Here is a 27,540-nt window from a genome sequence, read left to right on the forward strand (position 1 = left end):
GCTTCTTGATGCACTCATGTAACAGGTAGTCAGTCTGCCACGCAGTCTCCTCGTGGAGTGCAATGTAATCGGTGACAAATGCAGATTACCGATTGTTATGAAAGCTTGAAATCGGGCCTAATTAATCGGCCATTCCGATTAATCGGTCGACCTCTACTGTGGATGTATTTCAAGGCCTACCTTCAAACTCAGTGCCTCTTTGCTTGACATCATGGGAAAATCAAAAGAAATCAGCCAAAACCTCAGAAAATAATTGTAGACCTCCACAAGTCTGGTTCATCCTTGGGAGCAATTTCAAAACACCTGAAGGTACAACGTTCATCTGTACAAACAACATTACGCAAGTATAAACTCCATGGGACCACGCAGCCGTCATACCGCTCAGGAAGGAGACGCGTTCTGTCTCCTAGAGATGAACGTACTTTGGTGCGAAAAGTGCAAATCAATCCCAGGACAACAGCAAAGGACCTTGTGAAGATGCTGGAGGAAACGGTACAAATGTATCTATTTCCACAGTAAAACGAGTCCTATATTGACATAACCTGAAAGTTCGCTCAGCAAGGAAGAAGCCACTGCTCCAAAACTGCCATAAAAAGCCAGACTACGGTTTGCAACTGCACATGAGGACAAAGATCGTAGTTTTTGGAGAAATGTCCTCTGGTCAGATGAAACAAAAGTAGAACTGTTTGGCCATAATGACCATTGTTAAGTTTGGAGGAAAAGGGGGGGTCTTGCAAGCCGCAGAACACCGTCCCAACCGTGAAGCACAGGGGTGGCAGCATCATGTTGTGGGGGTGTTTTGCTGCAGTTGCGACTGGTGCACTTTGCAAAATAGATGGCATCATGAGGCAGGGAAGATTATGTGGATATATTGAAGCAACATTTCAAGACAGTCAGGAAGTTAAAGCTTGGTCGTAAATGGGTCTTCCAAATGGACAATGACTCCAAGCATACCTCAAGTTGTGGCAAAATGGCTTAAGGACAACAAAGTCAAGGTATTGGAGTGGCCATCACAAAGCCCTGACCTCGATCCCATAGAAAATTTGTGGTCAGAACTGAAAAGCATTTGCGAGCAAGGAGGCCTAAAAACCTGATTCAGTTACACCAGCCCTGTCAGGAGGAATGGGCCACAATTCACCCAACTTGTTGTGGGAAGCTAGTGGAATGCTAACTGAAACATTTGACCCAAGTTAAACAATTTAAAGGCAATGCTACCAAATACTAATTCAGTGTATGTAAACTTCTGAACCACTGGGAATGTGAGGAATGAAATAAAAGCTGAAATAATGAATTCTCTCTACTATTATTCTGACATTTCATGTTCTTAAAATAAAGTGGTGATCCTAACTGACCTAGCTCAGGGAATTCTTAATAGGATTAAATGTCAGGATTTGTGAGACACTGAGTTTAAATGTATTTGGCTAAGGTGTATGTACATTTCTGACTTCAACTGTACATATGTATAGAGTTGCTATAAAATGTGTACAATTGTTATATAAAATGCTTCACTGTTTTGTAATGGAATGATTTCAATGACTTTAGTAGCAGTGAAACCATAGTCTACTCTTCTTATGTGGTGAAGTCCATGTTGCTGTGTTAGTTAAATGCTCATCCATCTACCTGTTACCCAGTGTGATCATTCTAATGGTCTGCAGCAAGGGAGGAGTTGAGGATGAAACATTTGCCAATGCTTTCAAAGACCTGGCATCCCACCAAAGCAGATGAACCATGGTCTGGTCTCTGCCCATGCATCTGTCAGTGATTAGAGATCAAAGTGGGCCATTTGATGCTTGGCCCTGCTTTCATCCCTAGCTGGCTCACTGTGCTGTGCTCTTCCCTCCCTTCACTACAAGTAACACCTTGAACAGTGACGGAGTGCTACCTTATGGTGGAGAGGTATGCAATTGTAGCTCTACACATGGGGTCCATATTGGATGGATATATAGATTCAGTGGTTTCGGGGGCACAGCTGGAAGTGTTTTTGTTCTATTGCACTCTTGACAGGCTCGGCCCATCTTGGTCTGAGAGGCTTGTAGCTGAACAAGGTGGCACTTTTGTTTTCACCCCTCAGAATGTATTTTTACCAGGTAGGCTAGTTGAGAACAACTGCGACCTGGCCAAGATGATAAAGCAAAGCAGTGTGACAAACAACAACAGAGTTACACATGGAATAAACAAACATCCAGTCAATAACACAATAGAAAGAGGTATATATACAGTGTGTGCAAATGAGGTAAGATAAGGGAGGTAAGGCAATAAATAGGCCATGGTGGCGAAATAATGACAATTTAGCAATTAAACACTGGAGTGATAGATGTGCAGAAGATGAATGTGCAAGTAGAGATACTGGGATGCAATGGAGCAAAAATAAATAACAGTATGGGGATGAGGTAGTTGGATGGGCTATTTACAGATGGGCTATGTACAGGTGTAGTGATCTGTGAGCTGCTCTGGCAGCTGGTGCTTAAAGTTAGTGAGGGAGATATGAGTCTACAGCTTCAGTGATTTCTGCAATTCGTTCCAGTCATTGGCAGCAGAGAACTGGATGGATAGGCGGCCAAAGGGGGAATTTGCTTTGGGAGTGACCAGTTAAATATACCTGCTGGAGCGCGTGCTACGGGTGGGTGCTGCTATGGTGACCAATGAGCTGAGATAAGGCAGGGCTTTATCTAGCAGACTTAAAGATGTCCTGGAGCCAGTGGGTTTGGCAACGAATATGAAGCGAGGGCCAGCCAACATAAGCATACAAGTCGCAGTGGTGGGTAGTATATGTCGCTTTGGTGATAAAACGGATGGCACTGTGATAGACTGCATCCAATTCGCTGAGTAGAGTGTTCGAGGCTATTTTGTAAATGACATCGCAGAAGTCAAGGATCGGTAGGATAGTCAGTTTTACAAGTGTATGTTTGGCAGCATGAGTGAAGGATGCTTTGTTGCAAAATAGGAAGCCGATTCTACATTTAATTTTGGATTGGAGATGCTTATTGTGAGTCTGGAAGGAGAGTTTACAGTCTAACCAGACACCTAGGTATTTGTAGATGTCCACATATTCTAAGTCAGAACCGTCCAGAGTAGTGATGCTGGATGGGCGGGCAGGTGCTGGTAGTGATCGGTTGAAGAGCATGCATTTAGTTTTGCTTGCGTTTAAGAGCAGTTGGAGGCCACGGAAGGAGAGTTGTATGACGTTGAAGCTCGTCTGGAGGTTAGATAACACAGTGTCCAATGAAGGGCCAGAAGTATACAGGTTGGTATTGTCTGTGTAGAGGTGGATCAGAGAATCACCAGCAGCAAGAGCGACGTCGTTGATGTATACAGAGAAAAGAGTCGGCCCGAGAATTGAACCCTGCGGCACCCCCATAGAGACTGCCAGAGGTCTGGACAACAGGCCCTCCGATTTGACACACTGAACTCTGTCAGAGAATTAGTTGGTAAACCAGGCAAGGCAGTCATTTGAGAAATCAAGGCTGTTGAGTCTGCCGATAAGAATGTGGTGATTGACAGAGTCGAAAGCCTTGGCCAGGTCTATGAATACAGCTGCACAGTATTGTCTCTTATCGATGGAGGATATAATATCGTTTAGGACCTTGAGCGTGGCTGAGGTGAACCCATGACCAGCTCGGAAACCAGATTGCATAGCAGAGGTGGTGTGGTGGGATTCTAAATGTTTGATGATCTGTTTGTTAACTTGTCTTTTGAAGACCTTTGAAAGGCAGGGTAGGATAGATATAGGTCTGTAGCAGTTTGGGTCTAGAGTGTCCTCCCTTTGAAGAGGGGGATGACTGCGGCGGCTTTCCAATATTAGAGTGTCCCCCCTTTGAAGAGGGGGATTACTGCGGCGGCTTTCCAATATTTGGGGATCTCAGACGATACGAAAGAGGTTGAACAGGCTAGTAATAGGGGTTGCAACAATTTCGGCTGATCATTTTAGAAAGAGAGGGTCCAGATTGTCTAGCCCTGCTGATTTGTAGGGGTCCAGATTTTGCAGCTCTTTCAGAACATCAGCTATCTGGATTTGGGTGAAGGAGAAATGGGGGAGGCTTGGGCAAGTTGATGTGGGGGTGCAGGGATGTTGACCAGGTTAGGGTTGGCCAGGTGGAAAGCATGGCCAGCCTTAGAAAAATGCTTATTGAAATTCTCAATTATCGTGGATTTATTGATGGTAACAGTGTTTCCTAGCCTCAGTGCAGTGGGCAGCTGGGAGGAGGTGCCCTTATTCTCCATGGACTTTACAGTGTCCCAGATGGCGAGGTCCTTCTAGAGGGGACCTTTACAAGATTTAGCTAACCAGATCGCTGAGTCCCGCTTAAGTGACGCTGGTTTAAACATGAACTAGCTGCATTTAGTAGCTACAATGTACTACATTTCCCTTGTTGTATTATTGTGCCAGCTTCAAACCGGTATCACAGTTCTAATCACTATCACAGTGTGAACCTGTAGTTTCACTGTACCCGTCTGTAATTATTGTATGTAATACATGGTTTTACTCCCACTTACTAAACAATTGGACAGTTATTTTTGTTCCATAGCCAAGTTAAAACCCCAGTGTAGGAGTTTGACTTGTAGGTGCCTTCAACTCCAGCACAGGTAGCTTCTCTAGCTAGTCAAATCTTCTAATGCATTATTAACACAGTATCTGAAACCCATAGGATCAACCTGAAGTGGATGACAGTTAACACCCATAATGATCATGCTCGTTGTCAACTCCAAATCTTGTGTTCTTTTAGGTAGGAAATACTGAACATATATTTTATGAAAGATAAAGTCAATCTATTGGGAAAGAATGATTGGATGTAACCAGTATGTTTTCTCGCCAGTAGCCACAGCTCAAGTTATTGGAGGCCTTTAAGGGTACCTTTTGATTAACTAAACAAATTATTTGCTCTGAGCTCAAATTTGCTCTGAAGTTTTAGTATTATCGGTAAAGCATTACCATTATGGGAATGAAAGGAGAGACCAAAACTATGTTGATAGAGAATAAACATCAGCCAAAATTGGAGTATTGTTATTCCGTGTTCATTGTTGTTATGGGAATTTGGATAGCGTCATTGGATATATTTATGAGTCTAGAAATACATGTTCAAACAAATATATGTTGGCATAGAAATAGAATAGGTCTGTTGTAATGAGATGCAGAGTTAAAACTGAAACAAAGCATGTGTACCACTACTACTAGCTATACTGTATTTATGTACATTTCATGAATTCAACTTATTTCCTGTGCATCAAATAATGTAGTGGTAATTATGTGAGTCAAAGTGAAGAGGAGAGGGCACTCTGATCCAGAGCTGCCTGAGGTGGTTATTCACCAGAGTGTGTCAGCGTAGCCCAGTCAGTGCCAAGCTTAAAATGTAAATGCAGTGAGTGACTCAGTGTGCGTGTTTGTGTGTCAGGTTGCAGATGTCCCCAGAAGTAACCCTTACAGAGGCAGCATGCATCAGGGACACATTCACATCAAATTATGTGTTTGCCAAATACACAGAACAAGTCCATTAAATCTGCTTTTTTGCAAGTATGACAGCTAACTACAAATTAACTTAAAGACGTGTTGACAGTTGATGTTTTCAAAAGTGAACAAGGTGCCCTTAAGCAGACTGGTCCTACTTTAGCATATTTCTGTGTGCAAGCATGCATGTTTGACAGTAATTTAGTGGAAGTAGATGTAACTTCAGGTTGAATACATCACATCCCTGACTATATAACTTTTGTGATTGTGTGTTGGTGACTGTTTCTCCATCTTCCATCTCTCCTTCTGCTTCTACAGGTCAGGAGCCCCCAGCACTCTGCCAGCCCCCCGCCCAGTATAGGGGAGCAGCTCGAGCACCTCTCGTTGGAGTCTCTGGAGACCATGTCAGAGGGAGACGGTCCAGCGGTCTTCACCCGTGGCTGCCAGGCACGGGCCAGCCTGCCGGTGGTCCGCTCTGCCAACCAGACCAGGGACAGATCATTAGGTAGGTACTATGGAGCTCTCTCTTTCGCATGCTCTATGTCACACACGTCCTTGTACTCTGACACGTTATCTCTCTCTCCCAATCTTTTACGCTCTCACTCCTTGAGGTCTCACGGTTTCTCTCTATCTCCGTCTTTGTCTCTCTCTTTCTCTCTCTCTCGCTCTCTCTCTCTCTCTCTCTCTCTCTCTCTCGCTCTAATTTTGATGTTACAAAGTGTTTCCTCACCCTCCCTCTTCAGGTGTGCTGTACCTGCAGTACGCAGAGGAAACCAAGCAGATCCGGATGCCCAATGAGATTACCAGCATAGACACAATCAGGGCTCTGTTTGTTAGTGCTTTCCCCCAGCAGCTCACCATAAAGATGCTGGAGTCTCCCAGTGTAGCTGTGTACATCAAAGATGAGACCAGGAACATGTACCACGAGCTAACTGATGTCAGGTGTGTTCATCTATCTACTGTACATTAGTGACTCTACCTTCTGTTGTGATTTATTTCTTCAGATGACATTTCCCCTCCATTGAGCATGTTATGTTGCAAGGCCCATACTGGTTTTGAATGGGCTTCAAGCTTATATCATAAAAATTAATGTAAATGTACAGTACCAGTCAAAAGTTTGGACACTCATTCAAGGGGTTTTCTTTATTTTTACTATTTTCTGCATTGTAGAATAATAGTGAAGACATCAAAACTATGAAATAACACATGAAATCGTTTATTAACCAAAAAAGTGTTAAACAAATAAAAAATATATTTTAGTTTCTTCAAAGTAGCCTCCCTTTGCCTTGATGACAGCTTTGCCCATTCTTGGCATTCTCTCAATCAGCTTCATGAGGAATGCTTTTCCAACAGTCTTGAGGGAGTTCCTACATATGCTGAGTACTTGTTGGCCACTTTTCCTCCACTCTGCTGTCCAACTCATCTCAAACCATCTCAATTGGGTTGAGGTCTGGTAATTGTGGAGACCAGGTCATCTGATGCAGCACTCCATCACTCTCCTTGGTCAAATAGCCCTTACACAGCCTGGAGGTGAGTTTTGGTTAATTGTCCTATTGAAAAACAAATGATGGGATGGCATATCGCTGCAGAATGCTGTGATAGCCGTGCTGGTTAAGTGTGCCTTGAACTCTAAATAGATCACCAACAATGTCACCAGCCAAGCACCATCACACCTCCTCCATGCTTCACAGTGGGAACCACACATGCGGAGATCATCCGTTCTCCTACTCTGCATCTAACAAAGACACGCGGTTGGAAACAAAAATCTCAAATTTGGACTCATCAGACCAAAGGACAGATTTCCACCTGTCTAATGTCCGTTGCTCGTGTTTCTAGGCCCAAGCAAGTCTCTTCATCCAGGTGTCCTTTAGTAATGGTGTCACACCTGCTCCCGCTCTCCCTCTCTGGTACTCGAGGGCGCCAGGTTGCTTTTCATTACGCATACCTGTCACCATCATTACGCGCATCAGCGCTCATTGGACTCACCAGGACTCCTTCACGTTTTGATTGTCTCCCCTATATCTGCTTCTTCTGTTTCATCCCTGTGTCTGTATTAATGTCGTTTAAGTTTCCCCTGTCTAGACGCTGTCCGTAATTCTGTTCCTGTCCGTTGTTTCATTAAATGTTCACTCCCAGTACCTGCTTCTCATCTCCAGCTTTGATCCTTACAAATGGTTTCTTGCAGCAATTCGACTATGAAGGCCTGATTCACACAGTCTCCTCTGAACAGTTGATGTTGAGATGTGTCTGTTACTTGAACTCTGTGAAGCATTCATTTGGGCTGCAATCTGAGGCTGGTAACTAATGAACTTGTCGTCTGCAGCAGAGGTAACTCTGGGTCTTCCTTTCCTTTAGTTTTCCTCATGAGAGCCAGTTTCATCGCAGTGCTTGATGGTTTTTCCGATTGCACTTGAAGAAACTTTCAAAGTTCTTTACATTTTCCGGAATGACTGACCTTGATGTCTTAAAGTAATGACCGTCATTTCTCTTTGCTTATTTGAGCTTCTTGCCATAACCTTTACTTGGTCTTTTACCAAATAGGGCTTTCTTCTGTATGCCAACCCTACCATGTCACAACACAACTGATTGGCTCAAACACATTAAGAAGGAAAGAAATTCCACAAATTCACTTTTAACAAGGCACACCTGTTAATTGAAATGTTTTTTTTTTCACCTTTATTTAACCAGGTAGGCTAGTTGAGAACAAGTTCTCATTTTTAACTGCGACCTGGCCAAGATAAAGCATAGCATGCTTTAAATGCATTCCAGGTGACTACCTCATGAAGCTAGTTGAGAGAATGTCAAGAGTGTGCAAGGCTGTCATCAAGGCAAAGGGTGGCTACTTTGAAGAATCTAAAATCTCAAATATAATTTGATTTGTTTAACACTTTTTGGTTACTACATGATTCCATATGTGTTATTTTGTAGAAAATAATTAAAAAATAAAGAAAAACCCTGGAATGAGTAAGTGTGTCCAAACTTTTGACTGGTACTGTGTATTCATATTTGTGGATTAATTTACTTCAACCTGACGCTTTTCATAACGGTTTTTGATTGTGATTATTATTATTTTTCTTCATAATCAAAAACCTTCATGAAAAGCATCAAGTAGAAGTAAATTAATCCACGAATACGAATATAATTTTACATGTATCTTAATTTACCACTTTTTCAGGAATTTTGTGATATAAGCTTGAAGCCCATTCAAAAACTGTTTAGGACTTGCAACAGGAAGTTGGCGTGACTTTCATAGGGTTAGTTAAACACTTGAAAGACACAAATTGGCACACTTTTACTTAACAACGGAGGTTGGTACAGTATGGTACTACCTAATGCGGTATGTTGTGTGGTCGGGTAAAAAAGGGATTGTCAAGCTTTGTGTGCTGTATAGTAGTACAAGTATCTATAACACTGCTGTTAAAACATCCATCTTTTGGTATAGATCTTCAAATTACAGGGGAAGCCTTGCAAGTAATTTAGTCTCTACTTCGGCATTTCAGCATTCTAAGAGTAACATGAATACTCCTCCACCTCCTTATTTTTCAGTGTAGGCAGGGAGGCATTAATTGGGGTATTGTTGAGGCAACAAGAGAGGAGGCCCATGTCTGTTGATGACAGGATGTCTGTCTTTACCACACCCTAATCTGCACAGACACTCCTCTACGGCCGTGGTTCCATGTATTTGATATATTTCAGAGCTAGCACACCTTATTCAACTTGTTAACTAACCATCAAGCCCTTGACTAGGTAAATCAGGTGAGCTAGTTCAGGGCTACAACAAAATTGTGAAATGTTTGGGGGTCCCCCAAGGAGAGGTTTGAGAACCACTGCGCTACAGTAGACTGAGAAATATAGTGCCGTGAGGGCTGGCAATTAAACAGTGGAGTGTAGTTCGCTGTTAGATGTCAACAACCTAGCCTAGTGGTTAGAGCATTGGGCCAGTAACTGAAAGGTTGCTTGAACGAATCCCTGAGCTGACAAGGTAAAAACCTGTCGTTCTGCACCTGAACAACACAGTTAACCCACTGTTCCTAGGCCGTCATTGTAAATAAGAATTTGTTCTTAACTGACTTGCCTAGTTAAATAAATAAAAAAATGTAAAAATAAAACCTGTGTTTTACAAAATGGTGTGTGTTTACAAAATGGAATAGGGGTCCACACAAGCAGTGTAAATTTGGACGTTTTTCTTTTTTCCAGAAATATTACATCTCGATGCTGTCTGAAGGTGTACCACAAAGACCCTGCACATGCCTTCAATCGCAGCAACGCAAGGCCTAACAATGCTGAGGGCAGGGTGAGTGAAGCCCAAATGATAACACAGCCAAGCACACAAACTCCCCTAAGTCCCCTAAATCCATCTGTCTAGTGCGCTACCTTTGACATCAAGGAAGCTTCCGGTCCTAAATCCCTAACCACGGGCCTTTAGCTCATCATTCTGAGACACACACAGGGATAAAAGCAACCTTGTGTATTCTTGATTGTAATAGAAGTAGGATCAGAGGCAGGGTTATTCTTCTCTATGTTTGGGTATACCCTGCTAAGCAGTTATCAAAATCAAATATTTTTAGTCACATGCGCCGAATACAACAGGTGTAGACCTTACAAGCCCCTAACCAACGATGCAGTTTAAAAAATGTGAATAAGAAATAAAAGAAACAAGTAATTAAAGCAGCAGTAAAATAACAATAGTGAGAATATATACAGGGGTACCGGAACAGAGTCAATGTGCAGGGTTAGTCGATGTAATTGAGGTAATATGTACATGTAGGTAGCGTTATTAAAGTGACTATGCATAGATAATAACAGAGAGTAGCAGCGGCATTAAAAGGGGGGGGGGGGGGGGCAATGCAAATTGTCTGGGTAGCCATTTGATTAGATGTTCAGTAGTCTTATGGCTTGGGGGTAGAAGCGGTTTTGAAGCCTCTTGGACCTAGACTTAGCGCTCCGGTAGCGCTTGCTGTGCGGTATTAGAGAGAACAGTCTATGACTAGGGTGGCTGGAATCTTTGACAATTTTTAGGGCCTTTCTCTGACACCGGCTGGGTTGGACGTCCGGGATGGCAGGTAGCTTGGCCCCTGTGATGTACTGGATCGTATGCACTACCCTCTGTAGTGCCTTGCGGTCGGAGGCCGAGCCAAATCTTTTCAGTCTCCTGAGGGGGAATAGGTTTTGTCGTGCCCTCTTCACAACTATCTTGGTGTGCTTGGACCATGTTAGTTTGTTGGTGATGTGGACACCAAGGAACTTGAAGCTCTCAACCTGCTCCATTACAACCCTGTCGATGTGCTCAGTCCTCCTTTTCCTGTAGTCCACAACCATCTCCTTTGTCTTGAACACGTTGAGGGAGAGGTTGTTGTCCTGGCACCACACGGCCAGGTCTCTGACCTCCTCCCTATAGGCTGTCTCGTCGTTGTCTGTGATTAGGCCTACCACTGTTATGTCATCTGCAAACTTAATGATGGTGTTGGAGTCGTGCCTGGCCGTGCAGTCATGAATGAACAGGGAGTACAGGAGGGGACTGAGCACGCACCCCCGAGGGGCCCCTGTGTTGAGGATCAGCATTGTGGATGTGTTGTTACCTACCCTTACCACCTGGGGGCAGCCCGTCAGGAAGTCCAGGATCCAGTTGCAGAGGGAGATGTTTAGTCCTGGGGTCCTTAGCTTAGTGATGAGCTTTGAGGGCGCTATGGTGTTGAACGCTGAGCTGTAGTCAATGAATAGCATTCTCACATAGGTGTTCCTTTTGTCCAGGTGGGAAAGGGCAGTGTGGAGTTCAATAGAGATTGCATCATCTGTGGATCTATTAGGGCGGTATGCAAATTGAAGTGGGTCTAGGGTTTTGAGATAATGGTGTTGATGTGAGCCATGACCAGCCTTTCAAAGCACTTCATGGCTACAGACGTGAGTGCTACGGGTCAGTAGTCATTTTGGCTGGTGCTCTCATGCATGTTTCAATGTTATTTGCCTTGAAACGAGCATAGAGGTAGTTTAGCTTGTGTCACTGAGCAGCTCTCCGCTGTGGTTCCCTTTGTAGTCTGTAATGGTATGCAAGCCCTGCCATATCCGACGAGCGTCGGCGCCGGTGTAGTACGATTCGATCTTAGTCCTGTATTGACGCTTTGCCTGTTTGATGGTTCCTCTCGCTTTAGTTCCAACCCAATTTTCGGGCAACCCAAGAGGAAACACCGGCGTTACAGAGGCAAGAGAGGGTGGATCGGTCACCTCTTCCCTCCATTCTACTAGCTAATGTACAGTCACTTGATAATAAGATGGATGACCTCCAATCGTGGATTTGCTACCAACGGGACTCTCAATATTCTTTGCTTTTCAGAAACATGGCTCTCGGACAGGATAACCGCCATGGCTATCCAACTCGATGGCTTCTCCATTCACCGACAGGACAGTGGAGTCGGGGAAATCGAGGGGGGGAGGGGTTTGCCAATTAACTCTGTACTCTTGCTTCCTGTTTACAAGCAGAAGCTGAAACAGGAAGTACCCATGATTCTCTCTGTTGAGAAATGGTCACCAGAATCAGAGTTTATGCTATAGGACTGCTTTGCTAGCGTTGATTGGAATATGTTTCGAGACTCCACCTATAACATTGATGAGCTATCCACCTCTGTCACCTGTTACATTGGCAAATGCATCGGCGACGTTGTACCCACAGTGAGGGTTCGCTGCTTCCCCAATCAAAAGCCTTGGATTAACACCAAGGTTGGCACTAAACTAAAGAGCAGGGCTTCCGCACACAGCGCTATCGTAGACAAACCTGATGCTACGAGCAAAGATAGGAATAAGTACAAGAAGGCCTGCTATGACCTCCGCAGAGTCATCAAATGAGCTAAAGGACAATATAGGAATAAATTGGAATCATATTACACAGGCTCTGCCGCCTGCCGCAAGTGGCAGGGGCTACAGTCCGTTATGGATTACAAGGGAAGACCCAACCGTTATCTGCCCAACGATGCCTCTCTACTAGACGAACTCAATGTATTTTATGCACCCTTTGACAACAACAACCTTGAGCCTCATGCCACAATGACCACCGCCCTGTAGCACTCACTTCTGTAATCATGAAGTGCATTGTGAGGCTGGTTATGGCACACAATAACTCTACCATCCCAGCCACCCTAGACCCACTCCAATTTGCATACCGCCCCAACAGATCCATAGACAACGCAATCTCAATTGCTCTCCACACTCCCCTCACCCACCTAGATAAAAGGAATACGTATGTGAGAATGCTGTTCATTGACTTCAGCTCAGCATTCAACACCATTGTCCCCTCCAAGCTCATCACCAAGCTTTGGACTCTGGGTCTGAACACCTCCCTCTGCAACTGGATCCTGGACTTCCTGATGGGCCGACCCCATGGGGTTAGGGTAGGCAACATCACTTCCACCACGCTGACCCTTAACACAGGGGCCCCACAGAGGTGTGTCCTTAGTCCCCTCCTGTACTAACTGTTCACCCATGACTGTATGGACACGCATGACTCCAACACCATTATCAAGTTCGCTGACGACACAACGGGGTTAGGCCTGATCACCGGCGATGATGAGTCAGCCTACAGGGAGGAGGTCAGTGACCTGGCAGTGTGGTGCCGGAGCAACAACCTCTCCCTCAACATCAGCAAGACCAAGGAGCTGATCATGGACTACAGGAAACGGGGGAAAGCCCGCCCTCGTCCACATCGACGGGGCAGCAGTGGATCAGGTAGACCGCTTCAAGTTCCTCAGTTTCCAAATCACTGAAGATTTAAAATGTTCCAAACACACATGTACATTTGTGAAGAAGGCGCAACAGTGCCTCTTTCCCCTCAGGAGGTTGAAAAAGTTTGGCATGGGCCCTTAAATCCTGAAAAGGTTCTACAGCTGTACCACTGAGAGCATATTGACTGGCTGCGTCACTGCTTGGTATGGAAAACGCACCGCTGTCGATCACATGGCGCTACAGAGGGTGGTGTGGATAGCCCAGTAGATCACTGGGGCCGAGCTCTCTGCCATCCAGAATCTCTGTATCAGGCGGTGTGAAAAGACACTAACCACCCAAGCCATAGACTATTTTCTCTGCTGCCACATGTGAAGAGGTACGTGTGCATCAAGTCTGACACCAATAGGCTCTTGAACAACTTCTAATAAATAGCAAACAAAACGACTACACAGACTGAGTTTACCTTGTATCTTTATAAACCTTTTATTTCAATATTTGCACTGTCGCTATGCACACTCACAGGGCGCTGCACACACACACACTGTTACTCCAACACACACACACACACACACACACACACACACACACTCACTCACAGGGCGCTGCACACACACACACACACACTGTCACTCATCATTTGGTCACTGACACATAATATTCATGTACATTCATACTGACTCTACACACCTGCACACCCACTCACATGCAAGCTGCTGCTACTCTGTTTATCTTGTATCCTGTTGCCTAGTCCCCTTACCCCTATTTATATATCTACCTCCCTCACTCCAGTATCTCTGCACATGTAAATATGGTATTGGATCTGACTTTTTAAATATTTCATGTATATATTACTTTATTGTGTATTTCATAAATCCTATTCTTATTTATGCTGTGTTGTTTTCTAGTAATACATTGTTATTGATTTTTGCATTGTTGCGTTTTGAGTTTGCAAGAAAGGCATTTCACTGTATGTGCATGTGACATTAAATCTTGAAGAATATCATACAAAATTATTGCCTGATGATCTTCTGAACTTTCCAATACCTTTCTTATGCATTCAAACCATACTTCCTTCAGATTGAAATACAGTCTAAAGTACTGTCAGACTGATTTGTAATAGACTTTCATAGGTAATCAACGGCCAACTAGCTAACTTGGTGGGGTCGCAAATTTGATTTTATATCAAAATAGGGTCGCGGGCCAAAAAAGTCTGTTTTCAGGAGCTCTTCTGTCAGTCAGTATAGTATGACCCTGATAGTATGAACAACTCATCTCGTAACTGTCTTTTTTCCAATAATCACATTAGCCATGTCTTCCCACTAGGCAAAAACGGTGGTTTCCACGTTATTTCAACAACAACAAAATTCAATGTGTTGACTTTGATTCAATGTGGAAAACTGATCGGATTTGCAAAAAGCCATCAACATTTTTTTTAACCCAACGTTGAACCTAAATCCTTGATTTCACGTTGAATTCACATTAGTTGATAGCTCAACAAAATGTAAATAAAAACTAGACGTTGAAATTACGTCTGTTCCCAATGGGATAGGATCACTTTATTGGACTGAATTGAAAGCATGCTACATGCCACTAATGTACTACTGACAGTATGTTGATGCTTTCAAGGCAAGCTCCCATTCTGGATTAGAAATTACAAGTATTTACTGTAGAATTTTCTGAACGTCTTTTACAGTTACAATCTGTCTCCGAAATAGTTACACTAGGATATTATTGACCATCACGGAGTTAGTTCATGTCATATAGAAATAAAACCAGAGGAAAGTAATACTGTAGCCACTGTAGCCTTCAGAAAATATTCATACCCCTTGACTTATTCCACATTTTGTGTTACAGCCTGGATTCAAAATGGATTAAATATATATTTTTAGCCTCCATCTACACAATATCCCATAATGACAAATTGAAAACATGTTTTTAGAAATGTTTGCAAATGAATAGAAATTGGAAATATTCCATTTAGAATCACCTTTGGCAGCAATTACAGCTGTGAGTCTTTCTGGGTAAGTCTCTAAGAGCTTTGTACAGCTGGATTGTCAATATTTGCACATTATTCTTAAATTATTCAACATTTTCAAATCTTGCCATAGATTTTCAAGCAAAATTGTAACCAGGCCACTCAAAACAGTCAGTGTCATCTTGGTAAGCAACTCCAGTGTATATTTGGCCTTGTGTTTTAGGTTATTGTCCTGTTGAAAGGTGAATTTGTCTCCCAGTGTCTGTTGGAAAGCAGACTGAACCAGGTTCTCCTCTAGGATTTTGCCTGTGCTTAGCTCTATTCCGTTTATTTTTATAAAAAAAAAATCCATAGTCCTTGCCGATCACAAGCATACCCTTAACATGATGTAGCCACCACCATGCTTGTAAATATGAAAAGTGGTACTCTGTGTTGGATTTGCCCTGTGTTTGAAAAATGCACTGCTCGACTGAGGGACCTTACATATTACTGTATTTGTGGGGTGCATAGATGTAGTCATTCAAAAATCATGTTAAACACCATTATTAAACACAGAGCGAGTCCATGCAACTTATTACGTGACTTGTTAAGCACATTTTTACTCCTGAACTTATTTAGGCTTGCCATAACAAATGGGTTTAATACTTATTGACTCAAAACATTTCAGCTTGAAAAAAATGTTTCATTCCACTTTGACATTATAGTCATTGTGTGTCACTGGCCTACACACAATCTCAATTTAATCCATTTTAAATGTAATCTGTAGCACAACAAAATGTTGGAAAACGTCAAGTGGTGTGAATGCTTCCTGAAGGCTCTACCCTACCAAGCAAAGAGCAGTAACTGCTCATAGAGTGAAAATTAGATTTTTTTTATTGTCCAGCCAAATGAATTGTAGGCAGATCGTTGGAGATGTGGTTGTTTTACTATGTTATTTTTTATTCATATTGACCCTGACCTCTGACATGACCTGTGACCCTAGACTGCAGTTACTGCCTTCTTGTTTGGTACACCCACTGGAATACGCTTCCAAGACAAACATTTTTTTTAACACAAACTTGTTTTCATATATTTATTTGTATGTGGTTGTCAGTGTCATATAGTTTGATACTTGTATTAGCAAAGGACAATAAATAATGCCAAGGTAAACCGTAGACACTGCAGCCCAAAGATCAGTGAAACCAAGGTAAAAAGGCAGTAACTGATGTGAGTGATGGCAGTTACTGCCTTTTTCCTTGGTTTCAATGGAACGTTCTGCAGTTACAGCAAACATGACCCCCCCTCCATAACAACAATGGAGGCAGGATATTTTGTCCACATGATAAAGCATGTATTTAATGTATAAAATAATAACACTTTTTTGACCAAATGTGCATCGACTGCTTTTTTGCTTAGTAGGGCAGAGCTATGTTTCAACAAACTGTTGAAAGTTATTTTATATTGTATCTTGTCATTTTGGATAGTGGAGGGGGAAGGGGAGGAAGGGGAGGACCATCCTCCTCAGTGAATTTTTTTTATTTCGTGAAACATAAAGTTATCCTTTTTAGATTTAACTATACTAAATATATTGACATGTCACCAAATAATTGATGAAAACATACTGCTTTGCAATGAAGCACTCTAGGGTAGCCCCATGGTGTAGCCGGAGGACAGCTAGCTTTCGTTCTCTTCTGGGTACATTCCATAGACTTACACAGTAATTATGACAGGTTGGAGGACGTCCTCCAATCAGAGCTTTTGCAGCATGAACTGTGACATGTTGTCCACGAATCAAAGGTTTAGAGAATGCTTCTAGTAGTAAAAGCATAAGCTACAGCTAGCTAGCGCTGCATAAAATGTGGTGAGTATTTGAAACAGAGAGCGAGAAAGACAATAGTTGAACAGTTTTGACAAAATGTCTTCAAAAATGAAGGAGAAGCAAGCAAGAGAGGGAGAGCTATATTTAGTCATTTTTATTCACTTTTACTGACCTAGCTAGCAAATGCAGCTAGCTAGTTTAGCCTACTCAAACACCCAGCTCAAACAGAGAGGGATGCTATGTTATCTAGCTGGCTATGACTATCCAACACTGGAACTCTTCCAAGTCTAAGCAAGCTTTTGGTCTTACTAATTTATTGCCACCGGGGCCCGCTGGTGTAGCTGTTAAACTGCTTATTGACTTACTGTACTGCATGATTGTAGCAGGTTTGCTAGCACATTAGTTATATTTGCTATGTTGACTATGACATAACTTTAGCTAATATGTTGACAACGATGTAGGCTGTGTGTTGTGCTTATGATATGGTATGGCTTGGAAAGGTTTTATCACTTGACCACAGACAGCTGTTGTGTTGTGCATTGAAGTCCACAAGCGAAGGGAAAAGGTGAGAGGAGGAGAGCGAGTAGATGCCTGAAGGAATACAACGTGGCTGCTAAGAACGTGAACTGTGTTTACTTGTAATCAGGTGTGTATTCTTTCCACCGATTCTGTTGAAAAACGTTTCTCACATGGAACCAAACAGGGATAAACATACCTGAATTTGTCTAATAGAAACTAATTTACAACTGTTGGACCAATGATTTCACCCCTAGATCCACTAGATGTAGGCAAGAATGTGCAAGGCGGTATTGAATTTGACTATCATGTAGTAGCCTAAATCTATCGCTGTTACATTGGACTGGGTGAATAGAATATGAATGACAGTTATCCAATATGCTGTAATAGAAATAAGGCCACTCTCATAAAAAGTAAAAAAATGTCCTCCCTCTTAAACGGCTCCGACCGCCACTGGTCTGCACCATATTGACATCATAGTGCAGGGGTAGGCAAACCTGGTCCTGGAGTGCTGCAGGCACATGTTTTTTATTTAACCGACCTGGAAGGACAGGTGTGTTGAATTTAGGCAATCACTGAACCGTGCTTTTACACCTGCATTGTTTGCTGTTTGGGGTTTTAGGCTGGGTTTCTGTACAGCACTTTGAGATATCAGCTGATGTACGAAGGGCTATATAAATAAATTTGATTTGATTTGATCAATTAGCTCAGTTGGTCAGGTGGGCTTTTGAGTGGCCCAGGGATTGGGAGTAGGGTTTCAAAATTCCAGGAACTTTCAATAAATTCCCTGGTTTTCCCTCCTGATTCCGGGAATCCTCCAACCAGGATTTCCAGAAAACGAGGCACTTCGTTGAAAGTTCCAAGAATTTTGCAACCCATGTAACCCTGCTGGGAAAGAGCTCAAATTCCTTTGGTGGGTGTTGTTCTCAGCACATTGTGTTGTGGTGTTAGGAGAAGTAGTGCCTAGTGATCAGAGGCCTTGTTGCTCAGAAAGTAGAGTGTTCTGTTAGATTGACGTACTGTGTACAACCTTGTGTTGCAACACCAAAGGAAGTGCCCGACCATCCTGGACATTCTTTATTCTCAAATCCACTTGATTTAACTCACACTTTAGACACCTTGATTTAACTCATACCTCACAAGATCAGACTATATATATTGTTTTACATACACCTGATGGGTGCAGTGAAATGTATTGTTTTACAGGGTCAGCCATAGTAGTAAGTTGCCCCTGGATTAAGTGTTTTGCTCTGGTATTCGAACCAGCAACCTTTTGGTTACTGGCCCAACACTGTAACCGCTAGGCTACCTGCTGCCCATAAATGCATGTGATGTCTGTGGTAGTGCAGATCTTCCTCTTCACAGAAAGAAAAAAATGTGCTCTCTAGAACCTGAAAGGGTTATTCGGTTGTCCCCATAAGAACACCCTTTGAAGAACCCCTTTAGGCTCCTTGTAAAACACTTTCGGTTTTAGGTAGAACCTTTTTGAGTCCCATGTAGAACCTTTTCCACAGAGGGTTTTACGTGGAACCCAAAAGGATTCTACCTGGAACCAAAAAGGGTTATCCTGTGTGGACAGCCGCGTAACTCTTTTGGAATCTTTTTTTCCTAAGAGTGTAGGCACAGAGACATTTAGGCTTGTGGATGAAAGATGATAACACTTTTACCCTGGTCTGGAATGCATGTCGGCATGAAAATGTGTCTTTTGTTTAAGTTTATTACTGTACCCACTGGTGGTCAACCCAGCATATTTTTCCATAGATGGAATAGCCCCATGTGTTTTAGGGTATTTCTGACCAGATAAGATTGATAATGCCATACTCTAAAAATATTTCCTGTTTGAGGCACTCCTGTTGTTTTTGCACAGGTTGAGAAAAGGTGAAATGTGGGAAAACAAGATAAGAATATTTTCATTGTAGCAGGCCTATGTTAAATGTCTGTCTGCTTTGTTGTGGAAATATTTGGGTATCAATGTTATGCGCAAAAGATCATGAAGGGAATTTTGCTAGAATTATGCACAAACTGAGTTTAAAATACTACAACAGGCCTCCCAGGTGGCGCAGGGGTCTAGGGCACTGCATCGCAGCGCTAGCTGTGCCACCAGAGACTCTGGGTTCGCGCCCAGGCTCTGTCGTAGCCGGCCGCGACTGGGAGGTCCGTGGGGTGATGCACAATTGGGCTAGTGTCGTCCGGGTTAGGGAGGGTTTGGCCGGTAGGGATGTCCTTGTCTCTGCGGGCCGGGCGCAATGCGTGCTAACCAAGGTCGCACGGTGTTTCCTCTGACACATTGGTGCAGCTGGCTTCCGGGTTGGATGCGCGCTGTGTTAATAAGCAGTACGGCTTGGTTGGGTTGTGTTTTTTAGGACGCATGACTTTCGAACTTCGTCTGTCCCAAGCCCGTACGGGAGTTGTAGCGATGAGGCAAGATAGGAACTGCTAATAATTGGATACTATGAAATTGGGGAGGAAAATGGGGTAAAAAAATAAATAATAATACTTCAACGTACATGTCAATGACTTGTTGTGTATGAATGAGCTGCTCTTATTGTCATAAAACAATACAACTGGTTTTCACATTATTCCCAGTCGTTGTGAATAATGTCACCTGTTTGACTCTAGGGTTATTCTAGAATATTCCAAATGCAGTTTTATCTGTTATGACAAGCCACTTTATGAAAGGTGAATAGATAATCCCTATGAAAAAGCAGAACGCAAAGTTAGCCAACACCCCTCTTGCATCATGCAACGGTTCTATAACTTTCTGATCACTGTTCAAATCTGCTGAACTGCTGAAGGTAAAGCATGTACCTGCAGCACGAGCACTAGGAAGATTGTGAGTACCATAACAAGTATTTTCTTGAGTCTGTAGTCAACTATTACTGGCTAATGTAATTTAGCTTAGATTTGCTCCAGTTCAGTGATTGGCATGTTTACACATCAACTGACAATGCTTGATTAATGGACCTTTTCACGGGAATCGTGTCAAGAGTCCATTTTACATGACCTTATGATCTGAACAAGTTGTCTTTAGATTGTTGTTGTGAAAAGACTCTGAAATGAATACAGACAAAGATGCAGATCAGGGAGAATTATGTGTCAATGGTAATGTTGGGAATTACTCATACTGCGTATTGAACTAGTCCTGCACGCACAGCATACACGACAAACGCTCTGTGTCTTCACTCTGCACAGTGACGCATGACTGTGCAACAACGACATGTCTAAACAGATAGTGGTGTTTACCTGTGGTACAATTCCACCTTTGTGGATGTGGTTTTCCTCTCTTTTTCTCCCACACTCTGTGTATGGCCTTTATCAAAACAGATGCACATTATGTCTACAATTTGTCATTAAGAAAAGCAACATTTTGATTCATAGATTTATTTTTGGGGGGACAGATATACCGTTAACCTAATGGCTGAGAGTCTCTCTGCATAGCACATCAAGTCTCTTTTCATTGACTTTGAGGATCTTTTCTCTGATTTTACTCCTGTCTACAGATACCAAGGGAGATACTGTATGGAAGTCATAGCCCTGTGCACACTTTACAATCCACCTGCAGTCCTGTCCACTCCATACAGGGGTCCATGTCTCCCCCCACAGTCCGCTCCATGCCCTCCTCCCCCTCCAGGATCCCCTATGGCCACCGATCAGGGGGAGGGGTGCCAGGCAGTGCCACCCTCCCCAGGGCCAGCATGTCCAGTGGGCCCCCCAGCAGGTCCGTCACACCCTCCCCCAGTGCCATCCTGGAGAGAAGAGACGTCAAACCTGACGAGGACCTGAGCAGTACAAGTATGGCGCTGGTGCGTGCCGACGGGTTGTATGTCAACGTCATTGACCCCTACGCTGTCCAGGAGGGCCGGCTGAGTATCGCCTCCTCCCAGGGGGGCGGCCACATGGGAGACATGGTCGACATAGGTGGTGGTAGCCTCCACCGAGCCTTGGTCAAGTCCCCAGCCTCCTATACAGAGAACCCGGAGCAGCAGCACTCCCTCTACAGGCAGAAGTCCCGGAGGTACGGGGAAAGCCAGGGACTACCGCCACTCGGCACCAAAACCCCGCCCCCTTCCCCTCATAGATTGAACGACAACCACGGCCCTGTGGCCTCAGAGAGGGGCTCTCCTTTTCGCCGGTCTCTGCGGAAGGAGAGTAATGGTAATACAGTGGAGGTGGTGAACAGGACCAGGGGTAGTGTGTCCTCTGTGTCCTCCTCTCCTGTGTTCGTGGAGCTCCCCTCAGGGCACTATGGGGACAGGCTGTTTCAGGGACACTTCACCCCCAATGACCCCCAGACCAGGTGAGACTCACAGACATAGAATTACTCATTCTATAACTATGTTGATACTCACGTAACAGAGGGCTCATTTAATTTGTTTACAGAGAGCTCATTTATTTGTTTATAGTCCACTCAGTAACGATTGCCTCTGTTTTCCAGGGAGTCCTGGGTGACTAACTACCACCTCAACTTTGGGTTTTTGATAAAGCACGATAGAAATTCAATGCGTTGTTGTTGTTGTTAATATTATGTATTATAGGTAACTGCCAAAATAATGGAATATCTTGAGTAAATGAGGGATACAAAGTATATTGAAAGCAGGTGCTTATACACAGGTGTGGTTCCTTAGTTAATTAAGCAATTAACATTCCATAATGCTTAGGGTTATGTATAGAAAATCCTGGGCAGGCCATTATTTTGGTTACCATGGCTATGCCCCCATCCACAGCACACAAGTGGTCACTGAATGGTTTGATAAGCATGAAAACGATGTAAACCATATGAGAGATTCGGGAGTGGCGCCTGAGAAATGTGAATTTCTTGTGAAAGAATGGAGTTGCATCCCACCAATAGATTTCCAGACACTTGTAGAATCTGTGCCAAGCTGTTCTGGCTCGTGGTGGCCCAACGCCCTATTAAGACACTTTATGTTGGTGTTTGCTTTATTTTGGCAGTTACCTGTACATAGCACAGGATTGTTTTTGGCTGAACATGTATTGTGTTTTGCAGTGAGCGAATGAAGGCCATGGAACAACAGATTGCCAGTCTGGCTGGCCTTGTTCAGCATGCACTTGCTATTGGGCCAGCTGAGATAGATAGGATGACTGCTTCTCCTTTCCATGTCAACAACAGTGCAGGTGCTCTTATTACACAACTATTAGTGTTACAAAGTCAAATTAGGATGAGTTTTTTGTGGTTTCATGCATGGATAATTAAAGTTATTTTGAATCTGCCCTATTTTAATCTCGTATTACAGTAACTCATAGAGTTGTCTCACTGATCTGATGTGTAGGAGTGTCACCAGTTCCTGCATCCAGAACCCCTGCCCTCCTTGCAGATGGCTTCAATGCTCTAGTCCCTCAGGCCCCTTCCCCTGACTCCACCCTGCAGGTCACACTGACCACGGTCAGGAGGAACGTCACTGACCTCCGACAGCAGCTTCACCAACTCCGACAGCTACAGGTACTTAATAAGACACCTGCACATTACATGAATCCATTATCAGAATTGTTTAAAGATGCACTATGCAGAAATTGCTCCGCCCTTTCCTGGTTGCAAACATTCTAATAGTTAGCCTAATTTCAGTTTGTCACAAAATAGCAAGTATAGTGTAGAGAATCATTGTACCATCTAAACCACTGTGAAATATATTTTCCATAACCAAAAATATTGTATTTTCAGCTGTTTGAAGCTGGTGTACAAAACCGAAAGTCAAAGATGCAAAAAACGAAACTTAAGAACGGGAAGCCACTTCTTGGACTTGCTTTCAATGAGAATGACACTTCTATATATAACACACATTTCTATGTGAATTTGGTTGGGTTGCCCAAAAAGTTTCCTATTGCAGCTTTATGTGATACCTCTTGTCATCCAAGCACCATAAGTGAAAACACAAACGTAAAAGACAGATGTACAATATTCACAATAGTGGTATCTGAGAGAATCTGCATATATTTAGATCCAATATATACAGTATACCTTTATATGGTGTGTTCATATTATGTACTCCGTTATATTCCTCCATCACATATAGTGCATCTCATTCATTGAGTGAGTGTTGTAATGCCACTGTGTATGGTCCATTACTAGATGCAGAACCAGGACAGTGTGAAGGGGATGCTGAAGAGAGCAGAGGAGGAGCTAGCTGAGGTGATGTCTGAGACCCTACAGAGACAACAGCAGGAGACCGAGCCTGGCCAGAGACAGAGGACGACGGTGGACGAAGAGAGACGCAAGTACCAGGCCATGGAGGAGAGAGTTTTGGCCCAGCTCAGGTAAAGGGTTGGAACCCCACACACTGACTGACAGGATATGTCATTTATTGAAGGCATTGACTTTGTTGAGCCCATCTTACTTTTACACAGCTACTGTTAATAACAAGAGTACAGATTATATCCTATGGCAACAAAAAGAGAAATCATCTACTTCCTACAATAAACAGTGATCAGACGATAGTAATACGTAATTGCTCCAGATGCCTTATTCGTTTTTTTTATTTGGCTAAACTGCTGAAGCTAACATTGTGAGCGTGATCTTATGTTGCAATGTGAAGTAATTCATTGCAGCTAAAGTGGGATTAGTTCATCTACTCTGATTATGTAATCAGAACAGATTCCAGTGAATCAGAGCACAGTCTATCTACCAGTCTATCTACCAGTACACTAACTCGGCTATGGAATGAGTCATTGGTATTCAGCCAAAAATTGCTAGTAATGTTTCACAATGTTTAAATGAGTGCTAATGAGGTTAAGTATGTGATCTGGGGGGGACTGTGGTACTGACTGTGATAGGAGAGATTAGTAATGGAGTCAAAGCCAATGTCTTACTTTACTATGTCAGATCACTGGGCCAAATTCATCTTGGGGACTAGGGGGGTTAGACAGTACTGTATGTGTTAAACACCTGTGTTACTGTATACTGTATGTAGCTGTTATGTAATGTTGAGAGCACAATTTGGGTGGGAAAACGGATATTGGGAAACAGCTATTGCTCACACTTATTCACGCGTAACATACTTTTGAATATATAGTGTATGTGGACACACCTTCAAATGACTGGATTTGGTTATTTCAGCCACACCTGTTGCTGACAGGTATACAGTTGAGCACACAGCCATGCAATCTCCGTAGACAAACATTGACAGTAGAATGGCCTTACTGAAGAGCTCAGTGACTTTCAATTTGGCACCTTCGTAGGATGTCACCTTTCCAACAAATTTAATCAAATTTCTGCCCTACTCTTAGTGCTGATATTGTGAAGTGGAAATGTCTGGGAGCAACACCGGCTCAGCCGCAAAGTGGTAGGCCACACAAGCTCACAGAACCGCCGAGTGTTGCAATACTCACTACCGAGTTCCAAACTGCCTCTGGAAGTAACTTCAGCACAATAACTGTTCGTCGGGAATTTAATGAAATGGGTTTCCATGGCCGAGCAGCCGCACACAAGCCTAAGGTCACCATGCGCAATGCCAAGCGTTGGCTATAGTGGTGTAAAGCTCGCTGCCATTCAACTCTGGAGCAGTGGAAACGCTTTCTCTGGAGTGATGAATCACGCTTCACCATCTGGCAGTCCGATTGACAAGTTTGGGTTTGGTGGATGCCAGGAGAATGCTACATGCCCCAATGCATAGTGCAAACTGTAAAGTTTGGTGGAGGAGGAATAATGGTCTGTGGCTGTTTTTCATGGTTCTTGCTAGGCCCCTTAGTTCCAGTGAAGGGAAATCTTAACGCTACAGCATACAATGACATTCTAGGCTATTATGTGCTTCCAACGTTGTGGCAACAGTTTGGGGAAGGCTCTTTCCTGTTTCAGCATGACAATGCCCCCGTGCACAAAGCGAGGTCCATACATAAATGGTTTGTCGAGATCGTGTGGAAGAACTTGACTGGCCTGCACAGAACCTTGACCTCAACCCCCTCAAACACGTTTGAGATTAATTGGAACGACGACTGCGAACCAGGCCTAATTGCCCAACCTCCCTAATGCTCTTGTGGCTGAATGGAAGCAAGTTGCCAGCAGCAATGTTCCAACATTTGATGGAAAGCCTTCCTAGAAGAGTGGAGGCTGTTTTGGCAGAAAAGGGGGGACCAGCATCATATTAATGCCTATTATTTTGGAATGACGTTCAACAAGCAGTTGTCCACATACTTTTGGTCATTTAGTGTAGACGTTTTTATTTTTAAAATTTAACCTTTATTTAACTATGCAAGTCAGTTAAGAACAAATTCTTATTTTCAATGATGGCCTAGGAACGGTGGGTTAACTGCCTTGTTCAGGGGCAGAATGACAGATTTGTACCTTGTCAGCTCGGGGATTCGTTTTTGCAACCTTCTAGTTACTAGTCCAACGCTCTAACCACCTGCCTTACATTGCACTCCACGAGGAGCCTGCATGGCAGGCTGACTACCTGTTACATGAGGGCAGCAAGAAGTCAAGGTAAGTTGCTAGCTAGCATTAAACTTATCTTATAAAAAAGAATCAATCTTAACATAATCACTAGTTAACTTCACATGGTTGATGATATTACTAGTTTATCTAGCATGTCCTGCGTTGCATATAATCGATGCGGTGCCTGTTAATTTCTTATCGAATCACAGCCTACTTCGCCAAACGGGTGGTGATTTAGCACTGTCGTTGCTCCAACGTGTACCTAACCATAAACATCAATGCCTTTCTTTAAAATCAATACACAAGTATATACTGTTAAACCTGCATATTTAGTTATGTGGCGGCAGGGTAGCCTAGTGGTTAGAGCGTTGGACTAGTAACCGGAAGGTTGCAAGTTCAAACCCCCGAGCTGACAAGGTACAAATCTGTCGTTCTGCCCCTGAACAGGCAGTTAACCGACTATTCCTAGGCCTCATTGAAAATAAGAATTTGTTCTTAACTGGGATGCCACCCTTTAGATAAAAGGGTGTAACGCCATAAAAAAGCCAGACTACAGTTTGCAACTGCACATGGGGACAAAGATCATACTTACTGGAGAAATGTCCTCTGGTCTGATTAAACAAAAGTAGAACTGTTTGGCCATAATGACCATCGTTAAGTTTGGAGGAAAAGGGGGGGGCTTGCAAGCCGAAGCACGGGGTGGCAGCATCGTGTTGTGGGGGTGCTTTGCTGCAGGAGGGACTGGTGCACTTCACAAAATAGATGGCATCACGAGGAAGGGAAGATTATGTGGATATATTAAAGCAACATCTCAAGACATCAGTCATGAGGTTAAAGCTTGGTTGCAAATGGGTCTTCCAAATGGACAATGACCCCAAGCATACTTCCAAAGTTGTTGCAGAACAGGGGCAGTATATTCATTTTTGGGGAAAAAAACGTTCCCGTTTCAAACGGGATATTTAGTCAGGACAAGATGCTAGAATATGCATATAATTGACAGCTTTAGATAGAAAACACTAACGTTTCCAAAACTGCAAAGATATTGTCTGTGAGTATAACAGAACTGATGTTGCAGGCGAAAGCCTGAGAAAAATTCAATCCGGAAGTGCCCCATATTTTGAAAGTGCTGCGTTCCCATGAGTCCCTATTGAGCTGTGAATGTGCTATCAACCAGCTTACGCTTTCTACGTATTCCCCAAGGTGTCTACAGCATTGTGGCGTAGTTTTATGCATTTATGTTGAAGAATAGCCGTAGGTGGCTACATTGCGTAAGTGGTCACCTGATGGCTCCCAGGGTGACTCTCACGTAAAATACAGAGGTAGCCATTACCATTACTCCAATCGGTCCTAATGAAAAACGAATTGTCCCGACGGATATATTATCGAATAGATATTTGAAAAACACCATGAGGATTGATTATAAACAACGTTTGCTATGTTTCTGTCGATATTATGGAGCTAATGTGGAATATTTTTTGCCGTTTTCGTGACTACAATTTCCGGGCAATTTCTCAGCCAAACATGAAGAACAAACGGAGCTATTTCGCCTACAAAAATAATCTTTTGAGAAAAAATGAACTTTGGGTATCTACCTGGGAGTCTCGTGAGTGAAAACATCCGAAGTTCATCAAAGGTAAACGATTTCATTTGATTGCTTTTCTGATTTGTGACAAGGTTGCCTGCTGCTAGCAAGGCATAATGCTATGCTAGGC

General features: G+C 43.3%; 1 protein-coding gene across 1 annotated transcript in view; it reads left to right on the forward strand.

Moving 5' to 3' along the window:
• si:ch211-207d6.2 (sickle tail protein homolog) overlaps positions 1-27,540 on the forward strand; it is a 79,646-nt gene that overhangs the window by 26,526 nt on the left and 25,580 nt on the right. Inside the window, 7 exon segments of the mRNA XM_029642683.2 lie at positions 5,762-5,948; positions 6,187-6,385; positions 9,641-9,737; positions 20,946-21,742; positions 22,451-22,578; positions 22,734-22,903; positions 23,531-23,715. Coding sequence (XP_029498543.2) covers positions 5,762-5,948; positions 6,187-6,385; positions 9,641-9,737; positions 20,946-21,742; positions 22,451-22,578; positions 22,734-22,903; positions 23,531-23,715 — 1,763 coding nt within the window.

The sequence above is a fragment of the Oncorhynchus nerka genome, linkage group LG9b, assembly GCF_034236695.1.
Source record: "Oncorhynchus nerka isolate Pitt River linkage group LG9b, Oner_Uvic_2.0, whole genome shotgun sequence".
NCBI classification, from domain to species: domain Eukaryota; kingdom Metazoa; phylum Chordata; class Actinopteri; order Salmoniformes; family Salmonidae; genus Oncorhynchus; species Oncorhynchus nerka.